Raw genomic sequence first — 19749 nt, 5'->3', positions numbered from 1 at the left:
TGCTGCCGCTGGGAGGAGGTGTTAGAGGGAGGGAGGCGGGGCAGGCGAGGGGGCAACGCAGAGATAGAAAGGGGAAGAGATGCCTCAGAGCAGTTCTACAGCGGGACAGCTCAAAGGCAGTCCCCTGGGCTTTCTTGGGGCTTCCTCCCAGGAAGCGGGCCAAGGGCGACGCAGACTCATTTAACGGCCTCGCTCTGCGTAAATGGGAGGGCTCTGAGGTGGAACTCTATAAATGGTCTGGGAGGCGTCAGCAAACGAAAGCATTGTGTTAAGGTCTCCATACACAGGGAAAACTCTTCCTATATTCCACCCGTTTTTGTTGTAATAGTCTGATTTTAACGCGCGTGCTCCTCTTATACTGTAGGCGACAGGTGTAATTTACTGATCCAGTTGCGAGTATCCAAAGCGCCTTTTCTTCTGCGCGCCTCCAGCGGGATGCATCCGCGCATCGTCCGGGGACGCATCCTGAGTAGCAAGCTCATTCCACAAACGAACACAATTTGCATTTCAAATCAACGCCAAGAAGCCTTTCCAACAAGCCTTTCTGGCTGGGTGGGGTTAGGTACAACTTTATATTCTCCAAGATGTCCGCCTTTCCTTATTTGTAGAACATTTTTTTAATGGAGAGTGCTCTTATTTTTTCTAGCTCTATGGGCAGTGAAAAGCTGGCGGAAGTGGGGCACTTCGAGGACCACTTCCGGGGACGGGTTGCGAGGCGAAGGGACGAGGGCGCATGCGCCCTTTCCCCGGCGCTGGGGTCGTGGTGGGGGGAATGAGGCGAGGCGCCCGCTGAGTGGATGTCGGCGCCGTTCGAAGAGCGCAGCGGGCTGGTGCCGTGCGCCACCCCCTGGGGCCGCTGGTACCAGACCATGGAAGAGGTGTTCATCGAGGTGGACGTGCCGCAGGGGACCCGCGCCAAGAGCGTCGAGTGCAGCCTCAAGAGCCGCCACCTGTCTCTCTCCGTGGCCGGCGAGGAAGTGCTCAAGGTGCGGGGAGGAGGCAGGGACCAGGGGCGGCGACTCCGCGCCCAAGCGCACGGCTTCCCCCAAAGGAATCTGGCAGCTGCAGAGCTAGAGTTCTCAGCGCCCTTTGTGACTGCAAGTGGGTTGGGCGAGATGGCCCTCGGCGCCCCTTCCAACTCTTCCGTCCTGTGGCTCTGCGGGTTCTTGGGAGGAAGCCATGCGCGTTGGGAGTGCTTTTTTAAAGTGCATGGTTGCACATATTTCCTGTCTTGTAGTAAGGCTTGCTGAGTCATAACCATTCCTTGGACTAGATCCAGTGCAGGGTTTACATATAAGCTAAACAAGCCATAGCTTAGGGTCCCACTGTCTTGCCCCCCCCCAAAAAAAAAAAAATTAAAGGGGAAAAAACAGGATGTACATTTCCAAAATATAAGATAAAAAAAAAAATAAAAAATAAAATAAAACCTACATACAACAACAGTCTTTTGTGTTGTGTAGGCTCCTATGATGTAAGTGATGGGCCTAGCCTGCTCCCTAAAATATAACTGGTTTGCTCATTTCTATATCAGTTACTTTGATAAAATACACATTTTATGTGCAAATGGCTTTAGATACCTATTAGGTTCAAAAATTACCATATAGCATATATTCAACACAAAAAACAGCAACAATTTGTTGTTGACAAAGGCCAGTTGGACAAGTAAATGGGCCCCATTACCTTCAGTAGCTTAGGGCCTCATCAAACCTAAATGTGGCCAAACTAGATCATTGGTTCCCAACCTTTTTTTTTTTTTTGCCGTGTCCCACCTAATCATCTGTAAAATCCTGGTGCCACTCCCCCCCGACATATTATTGTTATTATTATTATTAAAAATATGCACGTGGAGGAAGCCTGAAAGGCCATTAACTGTTAATAACTCATTATTGGATTTCCCCCCTTAAAAATCAAATTGTCGCCCTATGGGGCGTGTGCCCCTCGTTGGGAACTATGAGACTAGATGATCCTTGTGGTAACTTCCAACTCTACAGTTCTATGATTCTTCTTTCTCTAGCTCCATGGCCTACTCCCAAAGCTAGTCTGGCTGCATACTAAACATGCAACTGCCTCAGTTCCTCTGGTGTAAGAGGAGACATTCTGCATCAAGGCAAAAGGTCCATCTGCCTTGACTCAATGGAAAAGTGATCAGTTGATATGCTGGGAAGAAGTGTTTGGGGCAGAGATACTTCTTTGTTTCCAATCAGTGCATGTCTGTCACTTCCTTCTGAAATCCTGTAACTTTTCATACTACTGATGCCCCAAGTTGTCTTTAGTCCTGCTCTTGTTGCGCTATAGTCTTGTTCATGAGTGTATTCTGACAGCAATAATGTGATAACATTGGGACAACATTGCACAACCCCTAATAAACTGGAATGATCTGTGGAGGGTCCATTTTTAAATCCACCACAATACACTGTTATTGCATCAGTGACATGTTGCAGAATGCACCCTCAAAACAAACAAACAAACATAAACTGTCTCTAAAGACCTGAGTCTTTGAAAAAAGAGCTTCTGTCTATCCAAGAGGAAAGTGAGTGTGGGAGTTTGGTAGTATCCTTGATCTCTTTCCTTGCTGCCCCCTACACTGTCTTAACAGCACAGGTCTGACCATACGTACTCAGAAGTAAATGCTGTTGAATTCAATAGGCCTTTCTCCTAGGTAAATGGGGTCAGGATTTCAGCCTTAGCCATTAGATTTCTGCATTACTTTTGTGTGAGCAAGCATTTCCCTGCTTCATCACGTCAAAAGTTGTATGATTCTGCCTTTATAGATTAATGGAATACAAATTCATGAGAAATAAAGGGGTTTATATTCAGTTTATATTGCACTATTGGAATGTTGCACGCATAATAGAATCCTTGCCAGCTGTATAATTAAAATGGCAATACCAGACAAGGAGATTGAGTCTCTGTAATTAAACAAATTTACTAAACTAGTTAACAAATTGTTTATTTCCCCAAAAAAATAGACCAAATCCAACAATTATCATTTACTTACATGCAACACAAAACAACTGGTATTTCTAGAACCAGCTTAAGAAGTTTGAAGATTTAAGCAAATCTTGTTTGTTTACAAATACATGTTACGACACGCTTTTTAAAACAGTTAATATTTCTTTCAGGGTAAACTCTTTGATTCTACAATAGCGGATGAAGCAACATGGACACTAGGTAAAACCTTTGTTTAAGTGAACTTTTGGGAGGCAATTTAGTTTCTTTGTTGAGTTTTCTTCCCCGGTAAAGTTAATGTTTTGTTCATGTAATTCGCATGGGGTTTTCATCCTTCCTTGCAAGGACACAGGAAGATTCACTTGTGGATTGGGAGAGGCCCATTTCTCCCTCCCTTCTCCTGAACTGCCTGGGGAGTGGAAGTAATGGATGAAATGAAGTTTCGTACTGAAACTGTTTCCAGAATCTTTCCACTGTTTTAGCATGCTTGTTATAAATTGTGGTTGTGTTTTCTGCCCTGGGCTCCTTCAGGAGGAAGAGTGGGATATAAATTCAACAAATAAATAAAATCTGTGCATGCCACCCATACAGCCTCCCTATTATGTTATGTGAGTTCCAGTTACTGCCTCATTTGGTCATGATAGGCGGGCACAGACCTCCAATTCCTCATTAAGGCCTGTTGTGCTCATCACTCATGCATTGGGGCTAAAGGGGAGCATGTGGGGCTGTTACTTCATCTGCATGTGGAAGATTTGTTTCTGTGATGTTTGTCTTTTATGCAGAGGTCCACAAAGGCACTCGACAGCTTGTTGCTGGGGAGAACATTTTATTTTTATTTTGCTCTGGTACAAGCACAAAAACAGAAAGAACTCTCACCTCCTTCTGTGTATGCCTAAAGAATTATGCTTAGAGAAATGGCAGGTGTAGGGAAGCTAGAGAAATAGAACTATCTTTTTTTCTTCCTCTCCCAGTTCAGTAAATGCTTGTCAGTCCACAATACTCCTGCAGAGGCATGAAGTTTGTTCTTATTAAACGATTTGTGTACCACCTTACAAGCTTCAGTCACCTGGGAATGTGTTAATGTGGTGATAAATCTCAGAATCTCTGGCAGCAATTTTGCACAGCCAAGCTGTCTGTCATATGATTGCTGTTAATAACTGGTCATCTTCCATCGATCTAAGTCCACTACATCGGGGTTGGAGAACCACTGCCCCTCCCAAGCAGGATGTCCATTGATATCTGAAGGTTGCTGACTCCTGCAGCATATATTCCTGCAGAATATATGAAGACAAAAAAAATTAGTCACAAAAGGAAAGCTCATTCATTTGGTGCTGGCTCCACAAACACTGTGTGTAATACAGTTTAGAGAGAGAGAGCACATGCCTTTGCTTGCTGGTCAAAAAGAGGAGCAGGTCTAAATGCAAGCAAGTTTCCAGCTGTTGTGTGTCATCTTCCTCTCTTAAAAAGCACATTTCTTTAAAAAACAGAGGACCAGAAACTGATACGAATCGTCTTGACGAAAACCAACCGTGATGCTGGGAATTGTTGGAGTTCTTTGCTTGAGAAGGAGTATGCTGCTGATCCTTGGGTCCAGGACCAGATGCAGAGGAAGCTGACGCTAGAAAGGTTCCAAAGAGAGGCAAGTCCAGGGGCATCCGTTAATGTTTGTGGCTATGTATTTGAACCAAGATTTGTACATTACGAAAGCAGGATATTGAGACGTATCCTGAATATAGCCGCAGTGGTATATAAATTATCTAAATAAACAAACTAGCGATAGTTACCCCACGGACTATATTCCCAATGTCCCTAAGTTGTGCCAGTTCTATCCTCTCTACTCCTGACATAGGAACTGAATGTGCAATGGTAGAGCGGGTGGCAGAGAGGCAGTGCACACAGGGATGTTGGGGTGGGGTGTGCTTCCTACACAGTTTAGGGAAGAGATGGAGAACCTTTGGATGGTGTGACTCCCATGAATCGACAGCCAGTATGGTCCATGGTCCTCAGGGATAATAAAAACTGCAGTTCAGCAACAGCTGCAGGTTGGCCACCCCTGGGTTAGACCTTTGGAGTAAATGCTTATTTTAATTTGCAAAGCAGTTAGCAAATGCTGCAAGTTAATCTGATGAATGGGTATAAATGAAATATTGCTTTTTTCCATGTGTGTTTTTATTTTCCTTCCCAGAACCCTGGATTTGACTTCAGTGGAGCAGAAATTTCTGGAAACTACAGCAAAGGAGGGCCAGATTTCTCTAGTCTTGGAAGATAGCTGTCTTTTTCTTCTTTCTTCAAATGTATTCCCTTGAACTCAAGCAAAAATGTTGTGAAATATAAATTGGCCAAAGAACTCACCTGTGAGAACTAGGCTTAAAAATAGTTCACTGCTTTTTCTCGATAGCTTTTAGATCACTGAACGACAATAGGCTTTTATTTAAATTGTTCTAACATGGTAATGCTATGGCATATACATAGTTCACAAGTCAGTACTATATGTATATCAACAATAAAAACCTATAATAATGCTATTATTATTATTATTATTATTATTATTATTATTATTATTTTAAAAACCCTGCCAGCTGAAAGTTATGTTGAAAAACTATAGGCTGCATCATTCTTTAGAATAAGAATACCACACCCCATGTGCTCCTGGCTTTAATTTTGACAGAAAACTGCCAACATGGCAAGTTAGTAAAATGAATTTTGAAGTGATGTTCTATGTTGTGATATATAAAAGCACGTTCTTTTGAAGGCTGGGTAATTAAAAGCAGATGTGGCATGCTGTTGCGATTCTGTGTGGCATCCACTCAGTTGACCCAAGCACAATTTGGATTATATGGAAGTGCCTGTAGACCCAGCTGCATATGCTAAATTGTGGTGTACAGGTAGCTCATATCTTACGTGAGGGTTCAGTTCCAGGGCTTCATGCGTAGGCACAAAAATGCGTAAAGCTAGAAAACCCCAGAACCGACCCCTGTGCAAGGTGGAGCACTGCCTACCTGACTTTGAGAAGGCAGCGCAAGGGCTCTGGGCTGCTGCAAGGGGTCTTGCGTCACCTTCCCAAAGCCAAGTCAGCCCATGATTGCAACTTCGTGTGGGTGGTTGTGGGGAAATAAATAAATGGAGAGCGGTTTTCTTCTGGTCTTTATTCCCCACCCCACCCACACAAAGCTGCAATTGCATAAGTGAAATAAGCGTAAGATGTGAGTGACCTGTAATTAGAGTCTCCCATACTTTTGTGCCAAGTTCACCTGTAAGATAAACCCTGAACCAAAAGCATGAAGCCAACCAACTGCAATCTTGGGCAGAGCAACCTCGCAGTAATATTCTTTCTGGGCTTCTACCCAGACCAAGCCAGTCGTCATTCCAATGGTCTCTCCACAAGGCTGGGGGTGGTTCTGACTTTGAATCAAAGAACTGCCTCACATACAACCGAGAGTTGTGGCATTCCCAGTTGGGTTTTTGACTTTTGGTATTTGATGAGGGTCTGGTGTTGTAACTGCTTTAGAACACAGGAAGAGTTTCAACAGGGTTTGCCCTGCAGCTTCCCCTCTTGCCATTTGAGAAACTCCGGCCCAAAATGTCATTGGGCATGCAGATGTCATTGCAATATTCTGTTGTTCTTCAGCTCTTGTCTGTACAGTACTGCACATAAAGCTTTAAATGTTTAGTTTGTAAACATCTTTTTAAATAAGAACATAAAATGTACTTCTTATGCAGTCAAGAAATGGTATGTTGCACCCCATTCTAGAACAGCCATGAAGAACCTGTGGTTCTTCAGATAGATGCTGCTGGACTCTAGCTCCTATCAGCCAATATTGCTAATTGTCAAAGATTATGGGAACTGGGCCACCATCAACTGGAGAGTCATAGGTCCCCCACCCTAATAGACAGTAAGTGCAATGTCCTTTTATTTCCTGTAGTCATACCTTGGTCTCAAATGCCTTGGTTCCCGAACAAATCGGCTCCCGAATGATCAAAACCCGGAAGTGAGTGTTCCAGGTTTTGAACGATTTTCGGAAGCCAAACGTCCAGCGCGGCTTCCGATTGGCTGCAATACGCTCCTGCAGCCAATCTGAAGCCATGCCTTGGTTTTTGATTGATTGCAGGAACGCATTGTTTGAGAACCAAGTTACAACTGTATATACACAGTGAAATGAATACAGTGAAATGAATACAGTCATACCTTGGGTTACGAACGCTGTGGGTTGCGCATTTTCGGGTTGCGGACCATGCCGAACCTGGAAGTACTGGAACAGGTTACTTCCGAGTTTCAGCTCATGTGCAGAAGCACAAAATGACATCATGCACAGAAGTGCTAAATCTTGTCACGCGCGTGTGCAGACTCAGTGCTTCAGGCTGCGAACGCTGCGGGTTGCAAACATTCCTCCTGCTTGGATCATGTTCGCAACCAGAGGTATGACTGTACACTTAATTGTAGTTGTCTGGTTACCTCCTTAATAGTGTAGGCCCTGCATCTTTCTTTAAGTTCCCTGCGGAGGTAGTAATTTTCATGTTTGAGAAAGTCAAACCTTTCCATGAATTAGTTTATACAATATGCAGAAATTGGGATGTGTTTATAATTTCCAAGTTAAAATCTCTTTGCTGAAGCCTACTCCAAACACTCAAAGCTATTGTTTTAGCTATTCAGTTGCCACATGAACTGTATTTGTGAACAAATTCATCGAACCTCAGAGCAGCTTTATTTTGTTTATATTGTGTCTAAACATACACTTAGCTTCCGTGTGGCTGGGGTGGGTGGGAAGCCTTTGCTAAAAGGGTTACAGTACAGTGTTGAACAAAGTTGTCTTGTAAGCAAAAGAGCTTGTCTGTGCAACAGGACTTCCTCTTTGCTTGTGCACCCCATCTGCTCGGGGGGGTTGGAGTAAAGTACCAGGACAGATGTTACATGGGGAGCAGAAGTCCTTGTACCAATGAGACAACTTGGTTTTATGCAGCCTGTGTCTTGATCATTCATTGAGCTATGATGTTGCTGTATAGCAAACTGAGAATTTTAATTTGCCTAGGGCAGCAGAAACTCTGCCAGACGCATCTGCAAAAAGTGAAAACTAGCACTTTTAGGATGTGTAGGAATGACTGAAGAGCAGTCCCCCTGCAAAGTTTATTTCCACAAAGGAAATACTTTCCATTTATGCAGTGGCACTCCACACAAATAGACCACTTTTTGTCTGGTGCACATGTAACCTAGACAGATGCTTACCACTCAATGACTAGTTTTGATTTTAACTTCCTATAGTTGTTTAAGCATTTTTAAATCAATGCTTTTATTCCCCTCCCTCCCCCCAGGGGAGGAAAAACATTTCAGAGCTTAACTTCTCAGTACACATTGTGTAATTCCATTATTACTGTTTTACACAATCCATTTACAATTTGAAACACAGTATGGGGAAGAGGCTTAGAGCTTTTGGCTTATGCAATTTCTCATTTACACGTTGCCCTCTACAGGACTTCTATATGCTCTGCTGCAGAATAAAAAGGACAGGGAGCTCTTCACCTAGTCTCTACTCTTCAGCTTCAAATTGTGCACACGGTTCCGTAGTATTAGAGGCGTTTTGTTCGTTTGCTTAAAGCACCTCTGGGATGTAAGGCAAAGAAATTCACTTACACAACTCTTGTTTCAGTATGCTTTATTGAAAGGTTCACGGTTTCTTACAAGGCATAACGGCACTTGTTAACTAGTTGCAGCATTCCCTGACTCACACGGAATAGATTTATAAATTCTCTCTACATCCAGATGGCAAAAGGCACATGTTAGGAGATATCAATAGTAAGTATCACGGTATGGTCACTTGGAAACCAATGGCTTAAGGAAACATTCTATCACTTCATTTTGAGTAGCTTGTATTGAGGTAGAAGTTGGTACTGAAGTTCTAGAATACTTCCTCACAGAGAGTTTCAGCCAGCAGCTTTAACACAGGTCGAAATGACCATATACGTATTTAGACGGGGAGCTACATTCATTAAAACAGCTACAGAATAAGTTACTAACCCAGTTAACAGCTGGAAGACACCTAGACTAGAAGTGGATGCCATTCAGAGTAAGTAATGTAGAGGTGCTGATTCGGCCAAGCTAGGAAAGCTACTTCTGATGTACAAATGGCACAGGGCTTCAGTACATTATTCACAGCCATATGGCAAAACTGCACTAAGCATTACTTGGCTTCGTACTTCAGGAGGCGTTGTGCTCCCAAGTCCTCACTCCCAAAGGCTGCTATGTCCGCATTCAAGTGGTCATGATGCTAAAAAGTTAGCTCATGTTTTCTTCCCCACCTCAGCTGTCCATTTCAACCTTCCAATACTCATCAATGGTAGCTAGTCCTAACTGGCTCACACTGGCATCAAGGGGACCTTTTGTGGTAAAACCCAATCATTGCCACATCTTCCTCTAGAAACACTTTCCAGCTTAAAATAAAACAAGCCTGTGTATGAGGTTTATAAAACCAACCTAATGCAATGTTCTACTGCAGTCCACACCTCACATGCTTTGACCAGTCACTATTGTGTTCCCCAAGATGTACTCCAGGACTGCCTTTCAGACTTTCTACTTCCGCACATTTTAAAACTGTTTAACTCAGTAGAGACTTTGGACGAAGCGTCTCAGACAGCCTTTCTATTTTTAGGTAGTGCTAATGTCCCAATGCTTGACCTACATTCTTACCTCAGCTTAAGTGTCAGTGAACATTGTGAAGTTTCAAACAGTGTTTTTTAAAAAAGCAGACATTAAGCAGCATTTACACTTTGCTAGAATGTGCAGTGCAGTGGTGCTAGTCACATTATATATTTAAATGCTTTACTTCTAATACCCTGGTGTTTAAAACACATTAAAAACATCATAGCTTAACTCAAACACTTGCAATACACCCATCTGATTCAGTCCTGGCACAGACATATAATCCAGTTCCATACTTGTAAAGTGCATCATTATTTCAAGAAGTTTCAGAATCCTGGATTCAGTTGGGACATTAAAGTTTCACTTCCTTAAACGTGGTCTGAACATGTTAAAAAGTTTGTGTAGAAATGTTTAGGACCAAACACTAATGGTAGTATGAATTTCATTTTCCTCCAGAAGTCAGAATGAAACACTCAAATAGCTGCCATTTGTGTATGCTTTAGGCCCAGGGATCATTCTGTAAGAGTATCTTCATTCTTCATCATGAGGGGTTAAAAACAAACACCTCTGATATAACAAGTAGCAACATTTTAAAATAAGCATGGATACTGGTTTTTAGTACGGTTCAAGATATATCCAGCTGATTCTCTGCTCCAATACAAAAGGAGATCCTAGCCAAATCTGCACTCCCATCTTCTCTTATGGATTCTCTGTAGTTAAATGAATAATAAAAAAATGTTATTGCAAGGTAGAAGTAAAATAGTATAAGTTGATTTAATCAGTACTGTACAACATTCAGTTCTCTTTTTAAAAAAAACACTCAAAATCACAAATAAAAAAATAAACAAGATTCTTCTGAATCTCTAGACTTCTCCCCCTCCATGGGTTTTTTGGTTAACGTTTTCAACTGCATATTATAAATCCTAATTTTTTAGTCCTTCATTGTATCCAAAGTTTATGTAACATAACAAGAGTTATTTAAGACCTGCCAAAGATTTCAAATGTTTACAGTGGTCTGTCAAATATAATATAAATTTCTCCCATTCTTTCTTGAAGTTTTGATCCTCCTGGTTTCTGATTTTCTCTGTCATTCTCACCATCTCTGCATAGTCCAATAGTTCTGCCAGTCCACTAAACAAGGTCCCTACAACATTCAGTTCTCAGTAAATAAGCAAGTTATGCAGCGGGAAGATTTACAAGAATTTCCCCACTCTTTCATCTTTCTGCTTTCAGGAGGAGCGAGTTTTGATCTATTTCAAAACCACGACTTAGCCTACCATAAAGACATTACTAGTGGAAAGATGGCGGAAGTACATTAATGTGCAGAAGCACTGCTCCCCCCCCCCCCCGAAATCTGGCACCTCTGAGGTGGGCACCATTGCCATTCTAAAAGAACAAGGGAGGCATTCATTGTCAGTTCTGGCACTTCTTTTTTGAGAAAAATAGCACTGTGCACAACCATGATCATTTTGAAAACCTAGGTCAGTACTTTCACCACTGGGGAATAGGAATCTGTGGTCATTCCTGACCATTGACAGTGCTGGCTGAGGCTCATGGGAGTTGGGAGTACAACCTCTCGAAGGCCACAGGATTCCATCCTAATGTTACACTGGTTAGAACTTCAGAGGCAGACTGCTTTCCTACTGGCTACTCATTTGCCCACTTTTAGTGCCACTTGTGAGTGCTGTCAATATAAAGAACCTTCTTCCCTTCCTCCTTGAAAAGATCAGGAGTAGAGTAGATATGAAGCTTTGATGTTTAACTAGTACTGCTGACGTAGCCACACACTGACACAGAGTGGGGGAGGGTCAGAAAGTATTTTTTTAAATTCTTCTAAACAAATCAAAAGAAAAAACCCACATGCCATATAGACAACTTATTTAAAATTGATTATGTTACAGTTTTACAGAATCTTATTTCAAATTTACTCACCTTTCAGGAAACCACTTTCCGGGATCGTGGGAAGATGGGCAATTCTGTAGTAACTGTGCTTTAGCTGCCGTGCCGTACGGCCGGACACAATCCATTTCAGCTTCTGAACATTTGGCTTGGAGCACTTGCTTGAGGAGTATTCCAAAAGGCACTTGGACACAAGCTCTTTCCAAAAAGACAGCTCTCTGTCATTTATCTGCCAGAAGCAAGTTGAAAAATAAAAACTAATCAGTGCCACTGAGAAAGCAGCAAAGCTTTGTTTGAATGTCAGGTGTGCACTCGGCTTTCAGGATAAACACTAGGAACCAAGTAAGCTGTTGCGATTGGCAGACAATAACATACAATTTGATCTGCCACCTGATGAACGCTCTCCATAGGGACAAGATGTCTGACACCATCACTGTCGGTTTTTAGGTGCCAGGCTAAGAGATTTTTTATTTACCCAGGCCTTTGGTAGTTAAGTTAGATTTTACTGTGATGCTCATATTTTAGTAGGGTAGGGTAGGACTTATTCTTTTTGTGTCCCTGGGAGGTTCATTTTAGGAATTATGCATAAATTTCTGGCTTTAAATCGCTAAATTGTAGTCTAACTCGCTAAATTGAATTGAGGGTGGGTTTTTTTTATAAAGCAGCTAACAAACAACACTACTGCAGGTGGTGACCATTCTGAGCGGGGTTTCCGTTCCTGACCCCCCCCACACACAGGCAGAGTCTGTGGAAGCTACTCTGCCCTGTTACACTTGCCAGCACACCCATTCTAGACTCTTCTGGGTCCAAAAGGATCCATTCATCAGCAGTTGCACATCAACTGGACGCGTGCAAAATGGTCACCGCCTGTACTACTACTACTAATACCCTTAAGCAAGGTTTCAACACCACCCTGTGTATCAAGCTCCGACAAGTTTTGACATTCTTATTCACTTAAGCCTACACTCTGCCACCTGACAACAGTCCAAACCAGGTAGTACCATACCCTGCTTCCCCAGGGAAAGATCTGTCCCAAAAATTCCATTTTGTATATCAATATGGGGTTGGGCTAGCAGATCTTTGAGATCCCCTCTAACCCAGTGGTTTTCAACCAGTGTGCCATGGCACCCTGGGGTGCCTTGAATGATGGTTAGGGGTGCCATGGGCAACACTGGCCTCTGACCTCCTTTCCTTCTCTCCCTCCTCTGATGCCCTCTTGCGTCTCTGCCTCCCAAAGGATTGCACAGCTGTTTCTTGCAGCAGATCTGACTACAAGCTCCCCAGATGAATAGTGCCTCTGGGGTTGGCCAGGGGGTGCTTTCCAGGCCCCTGTGGGGCAGTGGGAGGAGGTACCTCTCCTTGGGGCAGCGGGGAAAGCTCAGAGACCAGGGACAGCAGCAGCTGCCTGGAGGACTCCCAAGGAGAGAGGGGAGATGAGAGGAGGCTGAGGGAACACGCCATAAGGGAAGGTGTTTGAAAAAGGGTGAGGGACTGCCAGCTCTGCAGGCAAGGGGTGACATAACTGGGCTCCTGACCCCACAGGGCAGGTTCAGAAAGAATATAGTTGGTCAGCAGAGCTGTGGTCCCCAAAAAGTTGAAAACCTCTAGGATTCTATAGAATCTAATCACGCTGAAAACTGACATAGACAAAATCCTTCATTGTACATAGTCTCTTATTAGGCAAGAGGCTCTATACATTAACTCAAGGCTGCAGGAAACAAAGAGATCCAATCTTCTTGACTAAGCATTTATCTACTGCCTACCTTGGAATGTATTTGAAGGTGTTCTATGGTGCCCTCCAATTCTGGCAGTTTTTCTTCTTCAGCTTCCAGGACCAATATTGAGAGAGCCAAGACAGATGGCTGAGGAACAGACAAAGCAATTAAGATGACAATCAATCCTCCCCAGGTCCTGCAGAATATCTGCGAGCACCGATCAATCAAGATCCTTACCTTTGCTTTCGAAAGAACAATCCTGCAGTGACATGCCTTGAGCTGGGCTTCAAGTCTCTCAAAATGAAGATGTTTCTTCCTGTAAGAAAGTGAGACCTAGTTTAGTAGAGTCTCGTCTTTGCGCACAAAGTTTACATGGCAAAGCTAACCTTACTAAGCTTTGAACAGCTACAGAAATTTTAGATCAGTTTAGTAATATTCATTTTTTATTATTTCTAAACCACCAACTCATTAAATATATATATTTAACACATTATAAAACTATGAAACCATAAAATACAGAAGAAATGAACAACACCGAATCAAATTATCTAAAACCAGTTTTCAAACCAGAATCATTTTCAGCAGGTGACAAAATATCAAAATGCAGGTGCCTCAGATTTCACTCTCCACTGTTCTCAAATTCCATCCAAGCAAAGACTTCCACTCTGCCTAAATGGAACTGCCCATTCCAAACATGTTCTGAAAGGAAAATTCTCTACCTCTCATAGGTTAGGCTGCCATGTAAGACCGAGTGATAAAGTTGCAGAAACTGGAAGGCCGTTGTTGCTTTCACTTTACCACACAGCTTCTCTAGAATAATCTCCTCCATTCTCATCAAGTCGGAAACTGTGAATCGGTACTGGCTTATTCTAATTAAGTCGGTGGCTAATGGAACATTTCTCTCTTCTTCTGTCGCTTTCACTGCTAGGTAGAAGCAGCTTAGCCCAACACAGCCCAAGTGTTTCGGCTGTACCTAGAAGAGGAAAGAAAGTCAGAGATTCAGGGTTTTTCTTTCTAATATGCAATTTCATTTGTTTTAGGCTGCTAACAAACAGCTAATCAGGAAGTAAATACCACGGTACTCAATGGGAGTTAAGACTTCACAGGATTAATGAGCTACAAGTCCAACAGTATATTTTTATATGTGTAAGATTAATAGGCAGCTAGATGGTTTAGGACAGCCTTCTGCAGTCCTGGGTCAGATCTATCAAGCTTCAGGATTGACTGGTAGCAACCACCAGGGGTTCCAGATGGGAACCGTTTCAGGATCTAGCTGGGAATTGAGCTGGAGCCTTGCACATGAAAGGCAGATGTTCTGCCATTAAGCTGTGCTTCCCTGTAGAACTTCCAAACGTTCTCCTCCCACCACCTGCAATTAATCATCTCAACTTCCTTGAGTGGAAAGTTCATTCCAAATATCCTTGCATAAGCCTACAGTCATCCCTTAAATAGAAATGCATGCTCAGTTAGCTCTATGCTTGGGGAAGCAAGGCAACGATTTCTCGCTCCCCAAGCACCCACTGTCATATATGTGTCTCAAATGTTTTAAGGCTATTCAAGTTCAGTACAGATAACCCCTGCCCTCTTGCAGAAAGGGCAGTCGAGAAAGATTGTGTGTGCCTGGCACACAACAGCTGCTTAAATACTTTTTATTTCTTTCAAAAATGTACTATTTGTTTGTTTGACTGACTGACTGCTCCTAACCTGCTGCAATTCTACAAGGTTTGTAACACCCTCCAGCCAACCTGGAAATGTCCTTTGAAAAATATTGATTGATTTAAAAAGACAACCCTGAATTTAATAATGAAAATTGACATGATAGACATGATTAATAATAGGGTGGAGAAGGCAGCCTGAGAATTGGGTCTTGCCCCCACCCACATGCCATACGTTTAGGATGAGTTGGTCATGATCAATTTGGTGCTTGGCCCAAAAACAGTATAAAACCCCTGTGCTAGATGAAGACATTTGCTTTTTGCAGTGGATGGAACAACCACTACCAGCAGTTTGGGACACTCCCACATAGCTCCAACAAGCCAACAAACACACCAGAAACAGAAGGTCCTGTGTGGGATACACTTTCACCCACAACATTGTTCAAACCACTCAAAAACAAGGTATTGTGTAAGTTTCCCACTTGTGATACACAGCATCAGCCTCGAATACTGAGACCTCAGAATGATATGCATTCTGCAATTTAAGGGCAAGCACAGTCACAGCCTCACATCTCTTTTCAAGGCAGCTAGCAAATATACAAAAGAGACAATACAACTGGTGAAAGAGAGGTGAGGTTAAACTTGGCATGCATGTTCAAGATACAGTTATGCATTTCATGTTGAAACCCAATCTCTACTCCTGGCTCAAGAGGCAGGAGCAAATGAAGCCTCTCAGACATGTGCTTTGATAGTGTTTAAGTCTTTGAATGCATTCAGAATTGCTTCAATCAATGAGACAAGGAGAAGTTTCTGATGCTCTGAACCACTGAGACCTCAAAATCTGAATTCCAGTCGAGAATTTACATAGCATAACTGCATGCATGCATGTTGAATTGAATGCAACACTCCTTTGCAGTCAAAGACTTTAAAGTCCATATGGTTACAAAGAGATGAATGAGCCTACAGCTTTGTTGTTCAAGACTTACCTTCATTTTTGACAGAAACCTGTCTAAGTAATTCACTGCGAGAGAAAACGTCTCTGTACCAAAGCCAAAGAACTGAATTAAACTAAGCAGGTCCTTCACTTCAAAGTCTCGCAACCTTGCCGTCATCCGGAGCCCATTATCGTGAGCAGATTCAATTATTCTCAGGCCAGATAACTTTGGCTGACATCTTAACTCTTGATCCAGTAACACACTCAGCTGGCGCAGCAATTCCAAAGTCTCACTTGCTGCCAACGTTCCAATCATCTGAAATACAAGACTTGGGTCAGAGCAACTGCTTACAGCATAGCATTTGTCTGCAAGTTCACAAGAGGAGCACATTTAATCCTGCCAAGGTAGACCATCAGATACTATGGTGGAACAGCTAAGCAGCATGATGTGTTGCCTCATCTTAAATGAAAGCTCCAAAAGCCACTTTTGATGAGATACTGCAAAATACAGGGGTAGAGAGGGAACAGGTGGACAGCACTGCCAGCAACCCATGTGAACAAAATCAGAAGGGAACAGTCACAGCGGCAGGTGTTGCATTCTGCTAAAAATGGGCTGAAGTTTAAAAGGTTACAGATATTATATGCGAACACTATGCATATTCACATCAGAATGTGTCGGCGCTCTCTCAAAACAGGCCTAAAAAGATCAAATCCCCAGGGTTAAGACGATCTGTTTGTCAAGTCCACAGACTCAACACCACATTGGAGCTGCAGCAATTAAAGGGTACTGTGTGAGTCTCAAAGCCCAAGGGATTGTTGACAAGTGCATGTTATAAACAAAAGCAAGGCAATTGGCAGACTAATGCTCCCAGCTACACTGTGCAGACATGACTGCTTTTAGGCCACATCACTCCCTTTTAAACAGGCAGCAGGAGCCACATCTGGACTGGAGTTGAAGATCAGCAAGGAGGGGTTGCTAACACCTGCTAAATGGATGAAGGGAATCCTTTCTGGCAAAAAGGTAAGACTTTACTGGTGGACCTCTTAATGCATGGGCATGTGTTGCCAACCCCCCAGTGAGTTAGCAATATTAGATTATTGCAACATGCTCCATGTGGAGCTGCCCTTGGATATGGTCTGGGAAACTTCAGCTAGTGCAGACTGCAGCTAGACTGTTGACAGGATCATGGCACGGGTGTTGAAAGACCTGCTCTGGCTTCCAAAATGCTACCAGGCCAAGTTTATGGTCCCTGCACTAGTGTGCATGTCATTTAAGCCCCAGATGCTTTAAGGACCACCTTGCCCTGTAGTGCTCCTTGGGTGAGTACTATTAAGGCCAGAAGCATCAATCAAGTCAGGAGTACCTTCAGTGTTATAGGCCCAACTCTGGGGAACTCTGTCCCATAAGACATTGGGGCAGGAACCGGCCCTTACTGAGTGTCAGCCGCTTGGCCAAAACTGTTTCATTTCCGGGGGACTTTGCACTCTGAATGCTTCCCAGATATTTCCCTTATTTTTCTTTTTTAACAATATTTTTCACTGGTTTTTAAACAATGACATAAATACAAAAACAGGAACTAAAACAATTATCCAGCAGTACATCTAATGGCTTTTGTTCTACCCATTGAATTTATACATAAGCTTGCACATCCCTTTAATGATATTTTTTAAAGTTTTAAATGTTGCATATATTTCTATTCTATTGCTGTAAGCCGCTTTGAAACCTACATGGCGAAGAGCGGTATGCAAAGTTTAAAATGAGCAAACATTTAAATGAAGTTGCAAGGGCTGGCCTTATGATGAGGCTCTGGGCTCCCTGCGTGTAATACATGACCATCAATTGGCCGCCTGGGACCTGCTCCTTTTGCGACTATACTCCCTAATTTCAGAACTGAGTAGGGGACTCATGAAATGAAGTGAAATTTGCACTTTTATATGGACATCTAAATCTGGGTCTCCCTCCCCTCTCCCTTCTTTTCGTTTCGGTTCCAACTGCGGCCCTTACGGGTCTTCATAGTGAAAAAGAAAAGAAAACCTTGCAAAAGTCTGAGGTCCGCCCACCTCTTGCGCCTGCGGCGGCAGCACCTTCCGGCTCTGGGCTTTGCATGTCCGGGCTTGCCCTTTTCCTCTCAATCTCTCTTCCCTCCCCTAAAAAACTGGTCTTATGCGTCAGAAACAACCCACCTACCCACTGAAACCCCTCGCCTGTCACTTACCTTGTGCCCCAGGAGAAATGAAAACCAGACGATTGGAAAGCGCGGCTGCTGCTCTTGCCCGTCCTCCTAACTCCAGGCGAAGTACGCGGAAATAAAAGATTTGCACTAAAAACAAATAAACTTGTAAACATTCTACAGAACTTACTCTTTCTAAAAGCAGCCGTTTATTTTAAATAGCATTTAAAAAAAGAGAGCAAAGATCAGGTTTATGCAGAAATAAGTTCTTCCATTTCTTTTCGAGCCCAGCCTTTCCCTCCTACTCTTGCAAATACCTTCCACGAAGCTCCGCCCCTCCGCATATGTATAAAAGGATCGCTCTCCTTCGATTGGTCGCTACTTTGACCTGATGGGCGAATCAAAGCTTCTCGTTCAGCCCCGCCCCCTGGCAGAGGTAGTGAAAGCCCATAGAGAGAAAGAGGTAGAGTCGTGCAGGAGCTCCGGTATCCCCTTTCACCATCTCGGTCGAAACTTAGTTGGCTCGCCTGGCTTTGCGTAGGTTAATCACGACTGCAGACAGGCCACAGAGAGTGAGGCAAAAAACCCCCCACTGCACAATCATTCTTTCAATAAATCTGACTGCTAAAGGGATTTCTGCATTAAGGACAGAGGATTAAAACCTCTGGAAGAAACTTGTAAGCGGCTGTAAGCCTAGTCGCTATCTCATATGACGATTGTTAAATATGTAATGTAATGTTTGCACGCACTGAAGTTTGAAAAACGGTTTGGGTTTGCAAAGTAGGGGAGTTCCTATTAGGCAAGAGAGGTTTGTCTCTAGCAAATGCAGCAAGGAAAAGCTGGGTGTTTCAGCCTTTAGGCTAATAGACAAGACCGGCACAGGTGAGACAACCACCTCTACTGGTAGGATCCATAAGGACAACAGATCCCAATGTCGCCCCACCCCCTGTTCCTGATGTAGATATTCACTTCCCCCTTCTTTCCTGGCAGCATGGGTGTTGCCAGGGGGTTGGTGAGGGGCAGCTGCTCCCCATTATATCAAGTAAATAAATAAAAATACATAACTAAAAGTAGAAATCGTCAGAATATTTGAAATTGAAATGCTCACTGAGATACCACGACCTCCCTCCCTAGCGAGCATTTTCCTAGGAAAAGAGTTAGGGTCTGCTTTTGTTACGCTTATGCATGTAACATATCATTTCATCCTTCATTGCACTTTGTGAGCTATTCTCTGCAGAACATCAGAATTTAGAATACTACAGCAGTGGTTTCTGGCTGGCTATCTCTCTTGCTCAGCCACGCACCACTTGTACAGAAGAGTGGTTATTCAGTACCTTGCGGAGAGTAAAGACTTGGCTAAGGTCCACAGTGAGTGGGGGTGGCATCTCAATGGGCTATATTTACAGAGTGTGCATGGAAAATTGCATTGGAAAAAGGAGGAATTTGAGAAGGAAGTGCTGAAAAAGTTTTAGTTTAGATTGTTTTAAAACTTGTTTTAGTTTAGTTTTTGTAAAAATAATATGAAAAAGCCATGTTAATTTTTTTAAAAAAATTAACTTTCTAGTTTTCAAATAACTGAAGCTTTTGACAGATTGTTCTGAGCACTTGGGGTCAAAAGAAAGTAAAGTGGTACCTCGGGTTAAGTACTTACCGGTAATTCGTTCCGGAGGTCTGTTCTTAACCTGAAACTGTTCTTAACCTGAAGCACGACTTTAGCTAATGGGGCCTCCTGCTGCTGCCGCACCGCCAAAGCACGATTTCTGTTCTCATCCTGAAGCAAAGTTCTTAACCCGAG

The 19749-nt window shown here is 43.1% G+C and overlaps 2 protein-coding genes across 3 annotated transcripts; one reads left to right on the top strand and one right to left on the bottom strand.

Annotated features, from left to right (window-relative positions):
- Positions 1-718: 718 nt before the first annotated feature.
- NUDCD2 (NudC domain containing 2) lies at positions 719-5474 on the top strand. The gene is made up of 4 exons (XM_081899232.1): positions 719-986; positions 3123-3171; positions 4437-4588; positions 5135-5474. The coding sequence occupies exons 1-4, from the start codon at positions 798-800 to the stop codon at positions 5216-5218; spliced, it is 474 nt and encodes a 157-aa protein (XP_081755358.1). The 5' UTR covers positions 719-797; the 3' UTR covers positions 5219-5474.
- A 3106-nt stretch (positions 5475-8580) lies between these two features.
- CCNG1 (cyclin G1) lies at positions 8581-19289 on the bottom strand. 2 transcript variants are annotated; one of them, XM_081899198.1, is made up of 7 exons: positions 18145-19289; positions 15836-16099; positions 13914-14167; positions 13432-13510; positions 13243-13341; positions 11513-11708; positions 8581-10288 (listed from the first exon to the last, which is right to left on the bottom strand). In XM_081899198.1, the coding sequence occupies exons 2-7, from the start codon at positions 16097-16099 to the stop codon at positions 10206-10208; spliced, it is 975 nt and encodes a 324-aa protein (XP_081755324.1). In that variant the 5' UTR covers positions 18145-19289; the 3' UTR covers positions 8581-10205. The 2 variants fall into 2 exon arrangements, with proteins under 2 accessions (XP_081755324.1, XP_081755325.1); XM_081899199.1 differs by having other exon boundaries at positions 8581-10290; positions 18000-19288.
- Positions 19290-19749: the final 460 nt, after the last annotated feature.

This window comes from Podarcis melisellensis (assembly GCF_964234715.1).
Source record: "Podarcis melisellensis genome assembly, chromosome: 2".
In the NCBI taxonomy this organism is placed as follows: Eukaryota; Metazoa; Chordata; class Lepidosauria; order Squamata; family Lacertidae; genus Podarcis; species Podarcis melisellensis.
Note: the sequence above shows the minus strand (reverse complement) of the source record. Positions and strands in the feature narration are given on the sequence as shown.